Here is a 22,069-nt window from a genome sequence, read left to right as displayed (position 1 = left end):
GGGAGGAGTTTATCAATTAGTCGTGCATAAGTATTTGTTATGTTTATCTCGTGTGTTCGTGCGTAACTTCAATTATATTTTTGTTTTTTGTTTTGCTGTTTTTTGTTGTTTTGCCCTGTCTTTAAGCTTCTTTATTTCTTTTTCATTTATATTTTCTACGTACAGTCTTACACACCACAATGTGTACGCTTGTTTCGGTACGTTTTGGTTACTTTTCAGCTATTTTATTTCTTGAATGTCGAAAAAGGCGGCAAGTGTTTCGAAAATGGCCAGCGGTAATGAAATACACAAGACTACATTATTATAAGCACCTATTTGATGATCTCGGCTTGATTCCGACGTTTTTTTGGCGACAATGACGGTATCAGCCAGCATTGAAAGCGAAACTTCATTCACTAGAATGATGACGGAATCGTTAACAGATTCATCTTATTTCATTTGTTTGCAATTTGATCGCACTCTTGATTCTCATTAGTGTTTGAAATATTTAGTTAATTCGTTTCATAAATTTTGTTAACATTGGCGAGAGCCAGCACATGCCACTGCGAGTGACAGTTGGAGGAGCGGAGCGTATGTATGCATGAATCAATGTATGTATATTCAATGCCAAGGTTAAACGCTATTTAATTAAAATTTTTATTTAATTTTTGTCTCTTTTTGACAGCGTGCTTCTTAGCTAAGTACTCTTTATTGCCCTGTTTGTTTAACTTTTTCTTTTTCTTTTCCGTTTTCGTTCTCACCATGAACTGATAACTAAATTTGTTTGGAAATTACTCAACACCTCAGCGGGTAGCGCGCTTCTCACACGCTTAATTGGTTTTTTTTTTGTTTTTTGTTTTTCGTGTTTTAATTCCAACCATAGCTCTTTACGCTTACTTTTATCTGACGTTCTGTTGTGTCACGCTCTTTTGAACACATTATTCAATGAGTTAGTGTTTTTTCGTTCATCAGAATACTTAAGCTTTTAATTTCTTTTAGTTGATTTTCCTGTTTACCAAAATTGTTGCACTTTTTTTTTATATTGTTTACATTGTGCTGGCACTGTATGTCTGTTTGTGCAGACGTGTGAGTACATTAGGTTGTCCCAGAACATAATGAGAGAATTCATATTTATGATCCATATAAGTGGTGGCTACCCGAAGACCGAAGAAAACAAAGAAAGTGCATAGCAGTTGATTACGTTCCACTACTATGCACCTACTTAGCTTTATATGTTCTTTGGAGTACCTCTTAAATTTTACTTTTAGTTAAGAAGTTATGCGAAAAAATCTCTCCCAAGTGAAAAATGAAACATATATTTATGTACACATGAGCATTAGTCGTTGTGAGCTTAATCGTAGTAATAATTTATTTTTAGTTTTTAAAAATATTGAAGTACTTAAACTTCGGAGGAAATTTCTAATTTTTAAGCTGTTTTAAAGCTGTTCAGTTTCCGCGAGTTCCGTTAAATTGACTAAAGCTTCATTGCTGGTTTTATTTACCTTGAACTTTCCGCTTCTCACTACAATTTTCATGCTATTATTTTACGACCGTATTGATCAATCTGTAATTGTGTAAAGCTTTGAAACATCTCCATGGTTTTAGCTGGATCCGATAGTGTTAACAGTATCCAATTGGATAGAATAGCGAAGGATCCAGTCACGACTTCCTAAATTTTTAACCGTTTTGGGGCCGCTACTGGAGCATTCTCCACCGCTAGTTGGAGCTTGGCAACCTGTGGTAACTTGGCCCATAAATGGGCTATTTGTATCTCTGTGGTCGTCCCTAATTGGGAAGGAGGTTAGACGACGGTTGTTGGAAAATTGAACATGTTGACAGGCTTTAGAGTAGTCTGCTAATCTCAATTCGGTGGCAGTCCTCCCGGTCCATTCCCCTTTGTGAGAGGAATTACTCTGCGGGCTCCCCGTTGGTTTGATGTTAGCCAGAAGCATTACATATCGAATTAAAAAATATATAAAAATCTAGGGCACCCTAATGAACATATTGTTTATACATACATATGTATGTATACTGATGTGTACAAATGTTTTCGCGATGATGGTCTGGGCGTTATCTGCAGTGAGTTTGTTGTTCTTCTTCCATTTTAAATTCATACATCCGTATAAATTTTGCTTTTATAATTTTGATTTACGGCTGGAATCGAGGCAACTTCCTCGCACGTTATCTGAGGAAGTGGTTTAGTTGTTTTTATTGGTATTCCATATGTAAATATGTATATGGATATTTATAGATTTGCCATTCATACAGTCATCATTCACATCGTTGGGCGAATTCAAAAGCAAAGGGGAGTTGTAGAAGAATTCCTTAACTTCAAATCGAGCAGATCGACGATGAAATTTACTATAAGCACGAATGTTAAACAAAAAACAACAACACAAATTACAATTGGCTATATTATGACCGCATTTTTTTTATATATATTTTTTATGTTTTTATAAGAGTGGCAATTAAACACGTGAAGCCTGCCGTTGCTGGTCAGCTGGCGTTTTTTTCGGCGCGCTGCCAGTTTATTTAAATCGGGCTACACTAAATTTAGATTTGGTTATTAAAGAATTCTTTTTGAACTTATTCATTTTGTTTTTATGGTTTTGTTTACTTTTATTGCTGTGCTTCAAGTGGGTATTAAGTAATTCAAGTTCACGTAGTATTTATATACATATCTACATACATATTTATGTACATTTTTTGTTTATTTGTTTCTTCCCTCAACTCATATCTTACGATTTTGGTACATTATTATTAAAACTCATTGCGCATTTGCCTTTTATCTTTGCAGCTTAACATCTGGCTGTAATGGCATCTTTTCACGTCGTTTGGATTTTTCGTCGTTCAATTTGTTGCCGAAGACACGCTTAAATTCCTATCAAGTCAAGGTAAGTAAGAAGATAAATGTTGATTCTATTCATGAGCCGGATGAGAATTATAGAAATTATGGAAGTGAAGAAAAAATCCAATAGTTGGAAGGCTCAGAGGTTAGAGAAATATTTTGCTAAGTATTTTTAAACCTGGACGATTGTATGTTATAGAACTCCGCTTGCCTTTTGTGGCCTTAAAGAATTTACTGACGAAGGCATGGCTGTTTTGAGCACTCAGCAATCGCTTACTTAGGTATATACATACATACATACTTACATATGTACTTGCATATGAATGTATGTTATGTACATATGTATGCATATAGACTCATGTAAACAAAAGATCGCAAAATATCTACTGAGATCTGTCACAAATGACACCGACACCCGCGAACAAAACAAAGAACAGTTGGAGTTCCAAGAAAATCTGTGTGTACTCGTATTATATATTTACATGTGTACATGTATCTCTGTGCACCTACGTTTAATTGTTGTTTGATATGTGGTATGGTGTGGATTGTTTTTAAATATTTGTGCTCCATTAAATTGGAGCATTCAGCATCATTAATATCCAATGGCGATTCCTTTGAAGTCGTTGTTTGTTCATTCATACATTTTGGCATCTTAGAAGATTTCCTGGAATTGATGCTTCTCTCCGTTTTTTTTTTGTTTCTGCTTGTGAATGGTCTTAGTTAACTCCAGATAAGATGACAGAAAGTGTAGTGGCAATATTTTCATAGTAAAATTCAAGGGTGGTCCAAAAAATACACAGGAAAATCAACTTTTTATAATTTTCTTGCTGCCACCCTTCTATGGTTCCAAATAAATTTTTTTTTTGGCAAAAAACCAAAAAAGGAAAAATAAAAAGTTGCATATATATTTTCTTAATGGCAATACCTTAGGCAATCGAGAGAATACAATGAAAAAAACTAGGTGGCAACACTACCGATTCGTCAAGCCTTCAAAGTAGGATGTTTAAACACGTGTAAATAAAAGAGCCTTACAATTACCTTAACAGCAAAGGGTGCAAACGAAATCACAACTAGGATATATAATTGAATTTGAACCCCAATGTAAGTGGTTTAAAAACATTATTTCTAATTTAAATTCCTTGTCGTTATTTTTGAGTGTTGTGTTAATATTGGATTTTATTCAACATAACCTATATGTTTTGTAGTCAAAATGTTGTATTTGGGCATGAACTTGCATAAATGTACAAACGTGGAAGTGTTCATTAAAGTGCGTATTATATGTTGACATTCAGATATCGCCGGCATTTTTCAGCAAACTCCCACAATTGTCTTTTAGTTTAGCACAATTTTAGCCGATTAGCCGTGCCGAAATGCTTTCGTTTGGGTAAACAAACAGGACTCGAAATTGACTTTAGAGCTATGCTCTGACGAGGTTTTCTCTTAGACTGCGTTTATACACGAAAACTTTGGCGATTTGTGTGTATGCAATTGTTGTTGTCAGCTGTGAACAGCGGTTCAATTTACACAGACGAACGAGAGCACAAAGCGTGTTGCCCGAGCACGAGCAACTCGGTGCCCCTCTCCTTTCCTCGTCACGCTCTCTCCTACAAACGTCGAGTTGCGGCAACAAAAATCGCCGTGTGTAAATGAGCACTTAGAATTTCATGTATGTAGAATCCGAATCTGCTAAGAACGATGTCGAAAACAAATCGTTTCATACAAGTTGCCCCGCCCTTAGGGTTGCCAGATTTTTTATGCGCGAAATCAGTACATTCGACTTTTTCATGCTGAAAAATCAGTACTTTTCAGTCCATTTTTATTCAAAGCAAAATTATGAATGTAAATAACAGAAAATAATTTAAAACGCCTGAGTTTTTGATTTTAACAATATTTTGGTATATAAATAAAGTAAACTTCATAAAAAGTTAAAGTGTTATTCATTTTAACATGAGTGTACACATCATTATAGACAGGAGCCAATAAATTATTTTATATTTGCGACTTTTTGAATAGCAATAATGATAATAATTCCCATTTGCAGTGTTTAAATAGCCAAAGAATTCTATACATTTAATTTTAAAATTACTTTTAATTTGAATTTCACTTTCAAAAATTTTAATTAGAAGCCGGTTTCTCTCTTTGCGCCAGGAAACAAACTTTATTCTTAAGATCCTCTAATACTGTGAAAAAGTACCACTTTTTAAGGAGTTCATCTATATTTCCTCATGGCTTCAATAATTTTTCAACTACGCAAAAACTGTGAAAGACTAAAAATTCGCTAAAAAGAGTATCTAACTTTATATTTTGTATGCAAAACTTTTTTACCAAGTCAGTAAATTGAGAAAAAGGAGTTGTAAGTTATAGGCAAAAGCCATTCGAATATTGAAATTTATTGTTATTAAACTGAAAGTTATTTTCGAGACAACCAGCAACACTCGACAAAAATTTAAGTCTTCTTTTTAAATAGTTTAAGCTCCATCATATTATCGCATCTGGTACGTAATGATCCGGCGCTATGCCCATAAAACGATTGATCTTTTTGTTGTATTAATTTCTTGTTGTTCTTATGTAAGAACCTTAAGAAAATACTACTTTAAGAAAATAATGAAGTATGTACATATTTTGTTTGAATAGAAAATTCAGTACAAATCAGTACAAATTTTGAAAAATCAGGACATTAGCGTACTGATTGAAGAAATGAATAAAATCAGTACAAGAGTTGAAAAATCGTACTTTACTGATAAAATCAGTACGTCTGACAACCGTACCCGCCCTAGTGTACCTAAATATACACTTACGTAAATAGACTTATGTACATATATAAATATGAACATATGTACATATCTACACCTATACTAATTGGATGCTTAAAAACAAATAAACCTAGTATTTATATATAATTTAGTTAGTTTTTATCCAAAATCTTAATGTTATATGGGCGGTCAAGATGGGTGTGGCCCGATTGGTCCAAAATTTGGTCTTGTTCTTACTTATGCCATGACTATTGACTCCGCGAATTTTCAACTTCGTAGTTGCATTAGTTTAATTTATCAAGAAAAAAAAAAATGATTTGGGACCATAGTGCACCCCCAGAAATACAGAAAATGGAAAATAAATTTCACATTTAACCGTGCCGCCGAGCTTTAAAGTTTTCAACGTACATACATACAAATTTCGTGTGGCGAAAATACATCTGTTCGTAGGATAGCTATAAAATCGTTAAAAGTAAATATATTTTGTTCAAATAAAAATATTTTCCTTCACACATCTTCCAACAATATGTAGAATTTTGATGCAAACGGGCGAGATGTAGTAACGAACTGATCAAAGGTTTTGTGTATACGAGATGAGAATATTTATGTTTATCGATTTTATAGCGATTCTACAAAAAAAACAAGAGTTTTCCCCAAATGAAATATGTAAAATATGCAGTTTTTTTGGACCGCCCTAATGTACATAGTACATACGTACAAGTTGAGCTTTTTGAAGCTTTGTTTATTTGTTTCGGCGGATATTTGATGCTTAAGGTTATTATTTTACAAAAACTGTGTACTGCATATCGGCATCGACCTTAGAGTGAATAGTTGCTAAGCCCAATTTTATGAAATCTTTTAATAAAGATCGAATCCTTCTGATTCGTATGGAGTTTGTCTTTACTGTAAATGGAGTTTTTGTTTACTTTAAACGCCAAAAAAAGATTTGAATACTCAAACTTTAGCGAAATACGTAACGAAAATGGCCAAAAACTTAGCAACTTTTGTTTTAGGCTACTTTTTCGGGTTTTCAATATAACAAACACAATTTACAAAAACATGCGTTGATATTTTGAAATTTTATTGCTGACGGTCTCCCGTGTTTTATTTCATAAGAAATTCATACTTATATGAAAGTGCAAAAATCCGTCACCGAAAAAAATTCTCAAAAATCAATCAAAATTTTGATGAAAATTTGGTGAATTTTCCTAAATTTTGTATAAAGTTTTACGGTTTTGCTTAAAGCTTAGACGATATTGCTATATAAAAATAACACAAAAATGGTCATTTGTTTGAGTCACTGTATATTTTCATAAAGGCCTGGGTCCCTCTTTGAGCAGTACTTAGTAAAGTTTCAGATCACTTGTTAGACAAAATGTTTTTTTTAATTTTCTTTTGCAAAAATGCTTCTAGATGCTCTAGGAATATTTCTGCATCAAAAATAAAATTTTGAAAAAAAGTCGCTTACGTTATTTTGGCGGTTGGGTCTCGATTTGAGCGATAGATCTAGTCAAATTTGGAAAACACTTTCCACGTATTCCGCTCTTAAATTGTTCTATATTCCCTTTTATTATGCCGTCACTAAAGCTATTCAATCAAGAATCGTTTTTAATACTTTTGAATATTTTATGAGCGTTTTTCCTTTTGTCTTCCCACTCTTTTGTGTCTGTTCGAATTGCACACAAAATCAAATTACATTTCAAGTGCCGCCCGCCGCAGCTAACAGTGAGGACAAGAAGAAAACTTTGCGTGGCATGTCCATGACAATGGCATTGAACGAAAACTTAGTTACCTGACGCTACTTGCTTTTCTGTTTTATTTGGCTTTGTTTTTGCCTGTCTCGTTAGTTATGGATGCTAAGCCGTCGGGGGCCACCCACTTGGAAACAACATGAAACAACAGTTATGACATGTGTGATATCCTTTGAACGCAGGTAGGTGAGGGTAGCACCACTGCAAATGTGGATTTATCCCAGCCGAGCAGTCGCAGCTGAACTATGTGGTAAGAAAGATATCTACATATGTATGTGGATCGTGGCGCAGTTTTGAGACTACCAATACTTCATTTCAATTCCAAATTTCAATAAAAAAAATTTATGTAGGAAAATACCATTTTCGTCTTATTTCCTTGGATAGGTCCTATTCTCTCTGCTGCTGGGTTGTTATTTCCGTTCCAAGGTAAGCTTAGCATCCGAAACAAAACATTTCAATTCAACTAAAAGCGTTCGAATGCTGCTACTACAACAGTTTGCATGCCAAAGTGCATGATTTTAAATCACACCTTCGCTGGCTCAGGGGCCGCATCATTTCTTTCCTTACCTCCCTAATTCTTAAGCAGATTTTTGCGCAAACTTCTCCTCTTTGCTGGTAAGTAGGAGCTGCCGACTGCCGACTGTCATTGTTGCAGCAGCAAAATAGTTGAAAATAGTTTTCGTTGCTGGTAGCTGGTTGCTGGTGGCTGGTTGCTGGCAACATTTGCAAACTGTATTGAATTTATAAATATTTAATTCGTTTCCAAGTACAGACACACAATTTCCATTCACAAACGAAATGAGAAAAAAACAAAAAACAGCAACACTTCAATAGAATAGAATGTGCTGCTGCTGCTGCTGCTGCTGCTGCCGCAAACAAGAATTATAGAAATGATTTGAAAGCAGTGATGCAGTGCAGCTGTACGAATGATTTCAGCAACAGCGGAGTGGCTGGCTGAGCGCCAAACAGATCAGCCGTGCCAGCGCTTTCTGGGTGCCTATGGGAACGGCAGGCAGCGCGCAGCTCCAGACCGTTAAAGCTGATGCCATAAGCTGGCCAGCCGAACTTAGAGGGTCGTGGCTGTCTTCTTATCTACTGCAATAAGCCCTACCTCTCGCTCTCGACCGCCTGGCTGGCGGTGCGCCGCTTTGATACAGTTCTTTCTATTTGCCAGTCGAGTGTTCTTTGGAGCATTTTATACATACATACGCCTTTCACTTTTTTCGTTTCGTTTTGTTGTATCGATTTTTTTTTTGCCTTTAAACTTTTTCGCTTCCCATAACTAAATTGGGGGCTGATGGCTGGCATTATCCTGCCACAGCGCGAATACGAATACGTACATTTCGTGCTTATTAAACTTTTTCTTCCGTTGAAAAATTGTTGCTATTCGATTGTGCAGCTGGTAGCGCATTAGGATATTACAGCTTTGTTGCAACGGATATTCCTCCTTTATCCGCATCCGCTTTGCATGCGAAATCCTATGCAATTACGATAAAAATGTGCACAAAAGTTATTTGCTTATTGAAATTCCTCAGAGGGAGTAACTTTGATTAGTTTTATGCATTCGAGAATTAAAGTTTGTTTAATAACAGATTATGCGAATGGAAGGAAGCTGCCGCATTTCTTTTCCTTCGTGCGCTTTGCTTTTTCTTTAAACTTTAAAATATCCTAATAAGCACCATATGGCAATTTCATCAGGCTCCGGGTTGTTTGCTCCCCCCCTCCTCATTCGTCTAATTAGCATTTTCGTGAACACCTCCTGCTTTCCACAAAACCAAATTTTTAGCGACAAGTCAGCTTCATGTGCTCATCATCAAACCCCGTTAGAACTCGTTTAGCGTTGAATTTTTTCCGCTTTTAATTCGCTCTAATCAAATTTTGAAAGTCGTTAAAGGGTTGAACTTGAACTTAGCTGTTGATTTTTTTATTGCTTCTGCATTTTGTATGGCGCATATCCTTTGGTAACATCATCTGTCAACATTTCTATTTATTTTATCGTTTCTTTGCTTGAGTAAATTATCGCAGAAGGGTTAATCGGAGAGTCAATCATCGTTAGTAATTAGAAAAGCATCACGCTTAGTTGGCTAGAAGTGTTCCACTTGAGGCATATTTGTGTATTTCATTCAGCCTTAATAAAATCGCGTTTGATACGCGTATGAAGTCCGTTTTGCCTTTTTTCTCTTTCTGTCCTGGCTGTTGATGCTGCAATCAATTTTGAATGTTCCTTTATGTAACCATTTCATTTATATTGAAACATAAATTTTTCCTCATCTTTTCTCGGAAATATATCTAATGGTTCTACGCAATTACGAATGATTGATGATGCTGGAATTTTATTTTTTTGCTTTATCTTATTTTTTATTTATCCTTCTCCTATTTCTATGATTCTGGGTGCGAAATATGAAACGTATTTTCATGTAGTAAAGCACTGAATTTAAAGCAAATATACAACTTTTAAGAAAAACTTCATTCTTTGGAAACTCTACGCCGGCCCAAACTATGTTGGAAGCAGTTTTTAATCTTTATATTCAGAATACTAATCTGAGAAATGCTCAAATTAAATCAAACACCGCAACACGTTAGTTAGTTGATTAATGATTGGGTGTACCTGGAGACGCGAAATAACCTTAAAGACCCCACCGCATGACACCCTAGTTTCGAGGAAATATGAGTCAGCATTTGATGCAAGTGCCAGGTAAGCCAGGTGCCGACGGAAGCCTTCATGCAATGCTTCTATTGTCTCAGTGTGGTGTTTCAACGATTCTCTCTCGGTCCATCTAATAAGTTTACTGTCGTCATTGAGTGTACCCCACTAATCGTCTCAATGATGTAAGTTTAAAAACCTTAATGACCGATTTGTTCCACCACGAAACCTTAAGTTTCATCAAAGTGGAACCAGGCATGCGTCCTGAAGATGGATCTAGAGTGACCTACAGTTTAAAGCCGCCTCTGCACGACAGACGGCGGCTTCGGCGTGGTGTTACTTTCAGCAATCTGTTGTTTTCAGGCCCTACAGTAAACGCACGCCACACATTCTTACTGGCAATGCGGGCGTTGCTGCTGCAGTTATTTGCAGTTTATTTTCCTTCATTATATTTTTTATGTTAGTTTTTTTTTTCTCAGTCCGCCTAAGTCTATAGGGGTATTCTCTGAGTCTTGCAAAGCCCTTGCACGGTGCACGGATTGCACGGTTTGCAAAGCTGTCCCATACGAAAACCGGTTTTTACCGTGCAATCTGTGCACCATGCAAGGGCTTTGCAAGACTCAGAGAATACCCCTTATATAGTGGGGCGTTGCATGACATTTATTGCTGCCGACACTGACAACAGCAATCAAATATTCCAAAATAACAACAATATGCGTTTTTATGTAACCTTACTGTTAGTTCTTCAGCTCCGCCATTGTCGGTCGGTCTTCTGCCCATCAACATCATTATCAACATCGGCAGCAGCAACGCCAGCACAGCACCGCCGCCACGGCTGCTGATTTTTACTTTTACTTGCAGTGCAACAATTGTCGGTTGTTGCTCTGCTAGTTAGTTGCTTTCTGCTCTTTTTTTTTGTTTTTTTTTGGTCTTGCTGTTCGTTACCGCTGTCAGTGTTTTTGATGTGTTGCCTGCCATTACCGGCGACATTGCTGACGTGTTGTCGTCAACGGCAGCCGATAGTTGTGTTGCTTTGTTGGTTACCTTTCTGTTTTTTTTTCTGTTGCAACGTCTGCTCTGACTGGCTGGCTGCTTACAGTAGACGTCTCTACACCTCGCTTCCAATGACGTCGGTGTCGGCCACTAGACAGGTTGACTGGGACCAGTATTTTTTTCCTTTGCAATTTTGCCGTTTGGCAGAAAAAGTTGTTGTTTCCACGTTCGAATGGTGAAGTCGCCGCGTTGTTTGTGGTTCCCACATTGTCTTCGGTGTCTCAGTTTTTTCTTCCTCGTCTGCTGTGCTCATTTCAAATTTCAAGTTCAATGCTGTGGTTGCCGTCTGTACATAAGGAAAGAATTACATAAATATTTCAAATTGTCAGCTATTAAAATTAATTGATATATTTGCCGCTGAATTTTTAAATTTGTATTGTTAATTTTTTCCCGAAACGCTTACCTATTTGCCATTTCCATTCATGTTGCTTAGCGTGCTTTAGCTCTTAGCCGTCAAATGGTTTTTGTCCTGTCCCTTCTCTTCCGAACGTTTTTGTTTGGCATTCAAATCAGATTTATTTGCAGTTGCAAATATGCCAGCCGATAGCTAGCTCCATATACTTGCAGCTGTTCATGCTGTCTGGCAATTTTGGTTCCTAGCACTTGCACTTCCCCCGTGCACCCTGCAACTTCTGCTGCTGTGTGCACTGCTCTGCGTGAAGATTTCCTCCATTATTGGCCTTTATGAATTTCTCTCGGAGTCGTAAGAAATATTCCTTACAAACGCGATTACAAAGTTTAATTTCATTTTTGGCAATTTCTGATGTTCGTTCCATTGCTGTTACGCAAAAGAATCCATTGACACACACACACACAAACTGGTACCTAGCCTGCAGGAAATGCACTTCACTATAAGTTAACTTGAAGCTGGTTAGGAGGAAACTACTAAGAGTCACTATTATCTGTATATTTTCTTTGAGGGAAGGTATCGCGATTGTCGCGAAATAGTCGAATTGTCGCGAATAGTAATTTTTTTTATTTTTTGACTTGTTTTTTTCTTTAGTTTATTTAACATTACATATTTGTTTACATGTTCTGCTGTAGGTGATCCCATATTCGAATTCCGTCAGACATACGTTCAAAATGATAATGTAGTACAATTTCGATCTTCATTTATTTGTCCTGAATTCAAGAAGTATTTGTGAAGTTCAGAAAAAGTCTATTCAAAGTAAAATTTGTATGAGTACACTCAAATAGAAACTTTTTTAAAGAAAGGCAATTTTCCGATCCCGTCTGTATGACTCTTGCATTACTTTTCAACTAGTTTCAAGTTAACCTTTTGTAGCTAACTACAAGATATATATTTTATTAAAATTCCGGAAAAAAGGTTACTTTTTTAGCAATTTACATCTTTTTCCTGCAGGGTACTACTAACTGCGCGCTCGCACGTTCATCTTAAATATATCTTGGACTGATTTGATGGCAGCGCATTTAGATACATATGTACATACATATGCAAGTATGAAGAAATGTGCGGTTAGTGGGGTGAAATGGGTGTTCTTGTTTGTCGTTGGTTTGGTTGTCTGAATGGGCTGTTGACCTTTTGCTTGCCGCAAAATTGCGTTTTCCATTAGATTTGTTGTTGCACAGCGCATATTTGAATTGAACGAAACTTTCCTCTAAAATGTTTCTGAATATAATTACCTATTGGTATACTTAGTATAGGATATTATTTGATAAGTATATGAAGGTAGTACGGCCATCGATGCTATTATTCGAGTTCAATTGCAAAATGTTATTAAAAAAATAAAAAAACATCATCAGTAAAACGAGCCTAAGCGTCATTTGCTTAATTTCTTCAGTTTTTCATTACACAGTTGCTGTTTTGCATATTCCATACTCTCTATCTGCAATTTTTATAACAATGAGTTTCTAAAATTAAAATCCACCTTAGACTTAACTGTCATTGATAACATTAATGTTTTTCTTATGGATCGCTTCTTAGTGAAATGCACTATTGGATTTAAAAGTAAGAAATAATATCAGATTTGACATTTAAGGTACAGAAAATTTCAGATATATTAAGGGCCGTTTTCTAATGTAAGCAGTAAAGTTGCCTTTACTAACAGGGCAGATAAATTGTTCCTCACTTTAAAGTGTTTTCGTTCTCTTACCTTGCCGGTAAAAATAAATTTGTTATTCCGTATAGTGAAACTTCACTACATTTCCGAGAGTGAAACTTCACTACTTTCGTCATAAAATTTCAAAGGTTGGCAACGCAACATAAGCAAATATAGAGCAGGAGCAACTGTTAGCAAAAACCAAAACCTTGGTTGAAATATCTAATATATCTGACTCATGAACCAAAACCAAACCAAAATTTAAAGTTGGGTACAAATTTTAAAGGTTGCATCGGGTGAGCAACAGTTTATCGATTCGAGAAATTAATGCGCTGATGAGAAAACGAAAACTCGTATATCGAGACGATAAAGTGGCCGGTAAACTAAAGGTTAGATGAGAAAACGGCCCTAACGGTATTAAATAGAAGCCCTCAAAATACTTTCCCAGGACCCTTCGGTGAGGTATTTAAGTGTGTGTTACTCTAGATATTTTTCTTTTTTGGTTCTTGAAATTTGTCTGAAAATTTTGGTGATACTACCAACCTTTTTATGGACTAAATTTTTGAATAAATTAATTAGAAAACTTTACTCATTAAAATGAGTGTTAAAATTCTCAATTGGTTTTAAATTTAAAATGGGTAAGTTTAAGATTACCCTTCCTCGCCAGAAGATAATTTAGGTAGGCCTTCTTAAGTGAAGCCATTCTAAACGGCCTACACAAGTAGGGCTGATATAAAAGTGCTTTCCTGCATAGACTATACGTGAAAGTATAAGCTTATGTTATTTAGCATTGAACATGAATTTTTAAATATGCATTTTAGATTGCAATAAAACATTTCGTATGAAGAGAGAAAGGAAAGCAGAGTGGAAGGCCTCTTGTATCTCAACAAGGCCTTTTAGCTCCTGAAATTATCTACTGGGAGCCTTCAATATTTTCTGTTTCTTAAACTGACTAAGTTTCCACAACTTTTGTATTCGCAATTTCAAAGTGTGAAAAACTGCAATCGGCTCCCTTGCTCAGTGGATTTTTTTCGCTGCAGCTTTCGTTAGTTTCAGGATAACCTCTTATTGCCAATTTGCCCACCGAAATGGCGTCAACATGTTTTCTTACTCACTGAAATTACCCATAAAAGCTGTGTGGAAAATTGAAAAAGTGTCTTAAGTTTTATGCTCATCGAATTACAGCGAGACTGCATCGAGTCAAACATTTTTTGCTTTTTGCTTTTTCTACTCATTGATAGCTAAAAAGTGGCGTTTCGATATTTTCCGCGGACAGGGAATGAAAATCTGCTACATATTTTTTTATCGGAATAAACGAAAGAAACGAAGAATGAAACATCTTCGCACACTAAGTATCTCATCTCACAACCAATAATGAGCGTAATAAAATAAAGCTTAAGTCTTACATCGATAGGGTACATGAAGGAAAAAAGAAAAGCTGCAGCAGCAAGCAAACAGACAGTAGTGTAGAATCGTATATGCACACATACATATATGTATACAGTGACTCAAATGAAATAACTGTGTGTTGATTTTTTTTAAATAATGTTTTTCGAGTTAAATTTTTTTTGTGTTATTTTTCTATAAAAGTACTGTCCAAGCTTTTACCAAAACATATTTCAAACTTTATACAAAATTTAGGACAATTTAAATTTTTATTTAAAATTTAAACTTTGTGATCCGAATCTTTAGGACATTTTTGGATATGCAGTTTTATAGCCCATACAATTTTAGTCTAATGAAGTGCACTTTTAACCAGCTTAAAAATCGCGCTGATTTTTGAGATTTTTTTTTTTTAGACGTTTTTTTGATTTCATAAAAAATGCGTGCTTATATGGAACAAAGTGCAGAAATTCGTCACAAAAAAAAAAAAAATCTCAAAAACCAACGGGATTTTTTAGCCGTTTGAAACTGGCACTTCAAAATTGTTTGGGCTATATAACCCAAACATGTTGTAAAGATTCAGATTAAAAAGTTGTGATTTTGACGAAAATTTGTGAATCGTTTCTAAATTTTGTATTAAGTTTGCAACTGTGATTTATATGGTTTTCGTCAAAGCTTGGAAAACGTTACGAATATTAAAAAAAAATCAGCAGCGGTCACTTGTTTGAGTCACTGTATGCACTCCAGCCTGGCGACATACTACAACTGCCAATGGCATTAGTATTGCTGAGATTGCGACTGCCACAAAAGCGCTCTGGGTTTGGTTTGTCGCGTCGGGTTGGCTGTTGCGAACTTTCGCCGTTTTGCAGATGACACACAACAGATTTTCGAGATAAAATATACTGAAGGGGCAGGGATCGTCGACAGCTGCTGCAGGTCGTTTGGCAATTTTTAAAATTTGCTAATTTTTCATCGAAAAAAGAGTATGGAGCGTATAAAAATGATGAAGGAATGTTGATAGTCGACCAGCAGCGAGCGTGTAAGTGAGTGTGAAGCGAAACCGCGACAGTTAAGAATCGCGCAAATGAATGCGTTTAACTCAGGTTTTCTATGCGCTTTAAGTGAGAAACAAACGCATTTACCTTTTTTCAAACGCAGTTAGCAGTCGCTAATTTTAGTTATGTTTTTTTTTACGTAGTAAATCATTTTTTATTTGTACCTTTACAAACAATGTCACATATAAAACGTAAATATTTTCAATTAATTTAGCTGTCACACCAAAGCCCACTTTCCGTCATCCAAAGCGCTATAGACACGTCAACACCTCCGTCCGCAGCCAGTGTACCAGAGGCGTCTAGTTTTCTGAAATGTCGCCGAATGTACCGCGGCGCGCGTTGTCACCAGCGACTAAAAGCATGCTTTCCACGATTCGCCTATGGCCGCCGCATTCGGCGCATTCTCAGACACCTCGGAGGCGCGCGCTTAAAGCTCACAAAGGCGTAAAATGAATAGCTGTCTTGGCTATACAAATATGTACATATGTACATACAACGCCGCTGTTTGGTGTAAGTAATTAAAGCGAATTGCTTAATTTTGAGCGCCCAACCCTCCAGTGGATTAAAAATACACATTTGCAATTAATTAGAAGCTTTTTCGGGGTAAACAATTTCGTTCCATTTCAATTCGGCTTAATTCATTTTTGGTTCCTGCGTTGCTGTTTGTTTGTTTGTTGGATTGCTTCTCAGTCATTGTTGCGTTGTTTGCTTGATTTATTAATTTCCAACTCAACTTTGGCGTTTTGTGCGCTTTTGTCATTCACGGGCGAGCGCGTTGAGCAAGCGTGTGCGCCGCCATAGAACGCGCTCTGTACGCCACGCTCCACATACGTAGCGCACATTGGCCGGCGTTCGTCTCGCTGGTTGCAACACACCCCTCCCTACCAGTAGTATTACCAGATACCACGCCAAAAGTCAAGCTTCGCACTAATTTATTTGTGCGTTCGCTGCTTAAAACAAAGCCATTTTCCAGCGTAATTTATAATTTTCTTCTTTTTTTTGGTTTTGTTAGAAAAAATTCGTTAGTTCCACACGCTTTACATACTTACGCACACATGTACGCGCGCGTGTCCAGTTTCAAGTACAAACCTACTACACACATTCTACTTGCAACCAGACGTAGTGGGGTTGGTCAGGTCGGTTGGCGCGCACAACAAGTTGCCTATTAACTAGGCCGACATTCTCGGCGACAAGCGAAAACTTGTTGAGGCAGCGCACCTAGTATTTTTGTGAGCGCTTTTCTGATTTAAATTCTCGGTTATTGTTTATTACTTCTCTTAAGTGGCAAACACTAAAATTTTAATTAGTAAAATTGCGCCTTCATTTCGTTCGTTTGCATATTTCCAATGCAGGCGAAAATAGCGCCGAGAATTCCACCGCAACCTACAGTTGCGTTGGGGCGTTGATAAGTTTGCTTGTTGCTATTTTTGTTGCTATATTATTCTAAATGTATTGTTACAAGTGCTGTTTTGCTGTTTTTTTTTATAGTTTTTACGAGCGAATGCGCCAGAATAGTAGTAGTTCAGCTCATTTCGTTTTATTTTTCACAATTCTTTTACTGGTCTTTGCCCAGTTCACTTGTTTTATGCATTTCGCTTCGAATGATTTGTTGTTGTTTTTTCCTACAATTTTGTGTAGGTTGCAGTTGTAAATTTTATTACGCTTCATATTTAACCTAATTTGCATTTATTGCGGTTGTTGTTGTTTCGTCTATGCTGTCACTCATTCTCTGTTATGTGCATACATATTTTTATTTTTCTATTTTTTTTTTGTTCGATATCCACAACATGCGAAATAGAGTTACGAGAGTTTCTGAAATATTTCACTATCCAATCATCCTTGTGTAGCCAAAACAAGAATTCACATATGTATGTACGTTTAGAGACGAACGCCATATTGTCCGATCGATTGATACATATGTATGTCGGCCACAACAAGGAGAAAAAAGAATCTTAGAAGCAGAGTTAGAACTAAATACAGCAAGCCTAAATCGGGAACTATTGGCGAGAAAAATCATATTGGTGTGACTAGCTATGCACATATCTGTGGTCAACAGCAATAAGCGCCTAATGTCGACTTAAGATACAATTGAGTTAGTATACTATCGTTTCCTGCAAGTACTATTGCGTGCGTCACATCCCCATTCCGCTAGCTAGACTATTTAAAAAGTTCTAGACCAACATATTTTCCCCATTGGCTAACATTGCCACCCAAATGTTTAAATCGTTTATTTCTCGAACTCTGCTTTTTCAATTTAAGCACTTAGTGCTCTTGACCACGAATATATTTATGGATTGGTATTGATTACGTACACACTCACATTCGCAGTTAAAATTAAAAACTAAAATAATTATTAGCAAAAATTCGAAATTTTTTAGAAGAACCCAGCAAACATTGAGGTTAGTTATCGATTAGATAATGATTGGAGAACTAGCCACATTCTCCAATCTCAAACGTTAGATATCGACTCGCAGAAACTAACGAGAATCATAGCGATCTCAACCAAAATGGGACATAGTTCTCGACTCGAGAAAATGTTAATTCTCTAATCGAGTTCTAATGTTGACCTCTATTGGGATTCCAATGTGAATTTCAAACTGCTGTTTTGCTTTATTAAATAAAACGCTTTGTTTGTAAAATTTTTATTAAATGTATTTGCAAAAAATAATGAATTATTTGAACTTAGATATAATTTGTGATTCATTCATTTGGAATGTTGCTTATTTACATTTATTTGAATTTTCGTTGTTTCTCTAATCGTTGTCGAAACGAATTCTAATGTAGTTCTCTAACTTCGTCATGGACTCGAGAACGATTAGAGAATTACCCTAGTCATCTAATGTAGAAATCCATATTTCTCTAACGTTAGAGTCCGTGTTTGCTGGGAGTTAAGAATAAAGGATAAGAAAACTTCTTCCTTTTAGTCATCGCTTGAAGAAAAAGAATATATTCGAAATTACGACATTTACGGGGCAAAATCCACTGTTAAGTAATTCCTTATTTTTGTTTAACCGACTTCAAAAAAGGAGGTATCGGAAAGGTAGTGTCTCAGAGGTGGTCCCATATTAATCTGGTTAAGATCCGATCAGTGGATCATGAGATATACATATATATAAATATATATATTTTTTTTTATATGAGAGTTGAAGTGAACATCAAAAACAGTGGAAGAAAGGTGTATTATTTTTCCTGTGGCATAACCATAACCATATAAAACAGCTGTTCCAACCAACGTTATGGCCAACACTGTATTCGATTAGTGGTGCCACACCATAACGCCATAGCCATAGACACCAATCGAGTTCTGGTTTTCTGCCATAACTATAATCACGTGATATCTGAAGAACGTTAAGATAGAAATATTGTTCACAGCCAACGTTTTGGCATAAGTCTAGAATATGAACCATTTGGTTATGCAAAAACCATAAATGTGGCTCGATAGAACTTCTCACGCTCATCTCGACTGTACCAAAATTAATTGCGCAAAAATATAAAGATGATATACATAAATAGAAGGTTAAATTAAAATTTAAAATTTTTTTGAATATTATTATATATTATTTCTGAACCGATATTAAAATCCAAAATTGCGTACCAAGTGTCTGTGATAAAGGCTGTTAAATTCCTGAAGTCGTATACAAATATATATATTTTTTTTGTTTTCATGGTTCATAAAATCAGGCCAATTCGTGAAATATTCAACCAGAACTACGACTTGGGTGAATTAAAAAGTTAATTCTCACTCATACACAGTTAACTATTGGTAGACATGTGAGAATTATCCTTCTCCGAGAGCACTACCTCAAGGATTCCTAAACAATAATTCAAAAAGAAAAACAACTTGAAATCTATTGAATGGCGCATTCTATGACTTCATACAGAAATATCCATCACTTGCTTTGAGTCGTCGAATTAAAAGGAGGTGCAGAATGTACATAGTGCACACATACATACGCGTAAACTGAGACATTCCAATGCTGGCCACCTCAGCCATACTCTGGATGAAAACAAAAAATATTTAAATAAATGTTCTCAATCATTGAACTTTGCTTTAATGCACAACACATTTGTAGTGCCCTCGACAAAAAAAAAAAACGTGAAGCTAACGACCAGTAAATTTACAACGTTTTAAAAAGGAGCCAATGTCTCGCGTACAACTGATTTTGATTGATTTTGTATAGCGTCATTAAAGTCATTAGCATCAAGTGACGGACGGCGATTTTTCTCTCTCTGGCTGTTCCGGCCAATGCGCTGTTGCCTGCTGATTTTTAGTGATGTGACGAGAACCTTTAAAATCAATAAACTCCACCAATTCGTTCCACCAATAAGAGCAACAAAAAACTTATCCAAACACATAGAGAGCTCCAGGTAGCTCTCTGTAGTTGCCTTTAATGGAGTAGTTGAATCAATTAGTGCGGAAGTGCAGTCAAGTTGACTGTCATTAGAGAGATGACTTCATTTCAGTTAGTTGCTTCAGTTATTGGAGTGGCATTTGCATGAGGTCTCATTTTGCTATTTAACGGTACTTATAGAAAGTAATTGCAAAGCTTTTAAGATCTTATGCAAATAGATAGTATTTAAGTTTTTAATTGCCCGAGGTATTGGAGTGAAGCCAGCCAGCGCTTGTTAGAAACTGTGTTGAGAAGTTTGGAGCAAGCAGCAAATGGAATTAAATTGGTCATAGTAAGTATGTATGTGCAGTATGTTATAATAACAAATCTTAATGAAGAAATTCACGCACATGAATTGTTTGTTGGACGGAGTTTCAAGCCGACTTGCTTGTCGTCTTGACTCTTAGTGCAATGCGTCGTGTTATGTAAAACAAAGTTTGTAGTTACATAAATAAATAGAAATATTGTCGCGCCGTATTGACCCCATTTTTAAATTATTGCTATTTTAACGTTTTTTTGTTTGCTTGTTTTTAAATTTTTCTTATTCCCACACATGGCATTTGTTTTCAACTTCATCTCCCATCATTAGCAGGCAGCGGGCAGCAGTCAGCATTTGTTCATTCAGTGCTGACTAATGTAAACAAACGCAAAAAAAAAAAACAAAAAAAACAATCGCAGCACTAAAAACCTTCTGCATCGAATTACTTAGACTCAGCGTAGATTTTAGATTTTTTGTTTTATTTTTCTCTTTCTCAATTCTCTCAATTACAACAATGACAGTTTCAATGACTGGTGGGTGTTTATTGAATGCGGTTATTTATGAGCGCTTTGGAAATATGCTGCGTTTGTGGAAATCGAACTGCATATCAGGGTGGCAGAGAGGAGTAGCTCCCGCGATTTCTTTGAAATATCGATATATGTACATATTGCAAATCTCGGATTATTAGCCGTCAAATTTGTTGTGCTCAACTCAAGGAAAAGTTCTCTGTGCCTCTGTAATCACTTTTTTCTGCTAAATTAAGCAACTTAAATATATTTTGGCTTAATATTTTATTAAAAATATTTTTACACACCTCATTTCCTTGTCAACGTCTACTTTTGTTTAATTTTTTACATTTGACATTTCTTGTCCTCTTCGCAAAAATAATCGATAAAACTAAGTTGCACACCGTAAAGCTATCGGTTTACTATGAGATTATTTATAATTACAAATTGAAGAGGGACAAATTTTGAATGGCTAATATGTTTAAAATTTAAATTCCTACTCTTAAAACAGTTACAACGCGAAAATTATTGTGAAATACTAATGCTTTTTCCTTGATGGCAGGGAGTAGAATCACCCTAAATTCTCGCTCTCTGAAACATCCTAACGCTTCTTCGACAATGCGAAGATATAAAAAATACATATAACATTTTCAACACAGATTTTATTTATGAAAATTAATTTTTAGATTTTGAAATTAAAAATACAGACAAAATATTTCTCCCTGATCTTAAATGCCAACACCAAAGAGTCAGAATGAATATAGACCCATCGCTATCCTTCCTTTTTTATCTAAAGTTTTTGAACGCATTCTTTATGAACAAATGGATGTATTTTTAACATCTAAGAATCTATTTTCACATAAACAGTCAGGATTTAGAAAAAATCGTGGATGCATTACCGCTTTAACCGATGTCGCTGAAGATATACGCGCTGACCTCGATTCAGGAAAATTTGAATTTTTGATTCTCCTAGATCATTCTAAAGCTTTTGACACCGTAAATCACAGAATATTATGTAGAAAACTTCTCAATAATTTTAATTTCTCGTACCACTCTGTAAAATTATTAAACTTTTACCTAACTGGACGCTGCCAAGCTGTATTCGCAAACAAGTAATTTTTAGCAAAAAAAAAAACGACTTCAACTCCCATATAAAAAAAAATGTATATGTATATATCTCATGATCCACTGATCGGATCTCAACCAGATTAGTATGGGACCACCTGCAAAAAGAATTATCGAAATCGGTTGACGTGGTCGAAAGTTATTCGGTAACATACATAAAAAAAAAAAAATATTCCGACGAACTGATAACCTCCTCCTTTTTTGGAAGTCGGTTATCAACGGCCTTTCAAACTTTATGCCCTTAAACCGTGGCGTTCCACAA

The 22,069-nt window shown here is 35.9% G+C and overlaps 1 protein-coding gene across 1 annotated transcript in view; it reads left to right on the top strand.

Annotated features, from left to right (window-relative positions):
* The window catches only part of heca (hdc homolog, cell cycle regulator), a 95,538-nt gene that overhangs the window by 31,460 nt on the left and 42,009 nt on the right, over window positions 1–22,069 (top strand). Inside the window, 1 exon segment of the mRNA XM_017617694.1 lies at window positions 2,777–2,873. Within this exon segment, the coding sequence (XP_017473183.1) occupies window positions 2,777–2,873 (97 nt within the window).

Source organism: Rhagoletis zephyria, unplaced genomic scaffold (assembly GCF_001687245.7).
Source record: "Rhagoletis zephyria isolate East Lansing unplaced genomic scaffold, Rhagoletis_zephyria_1.1 Rzeph_scaffold_01466, whole genome shotgun sequence".
Classification (NCBI taxonomy): domain Eukaryota; kingdom Metazoa; phylum Arthropoda; class Insecta; order Diptera; family Tephritidae; genus Rhagoletis; species Rhagoletis zephyria.
This window is presented reverse-complemented; position numbering and strand designations above follow the sequence as displayed.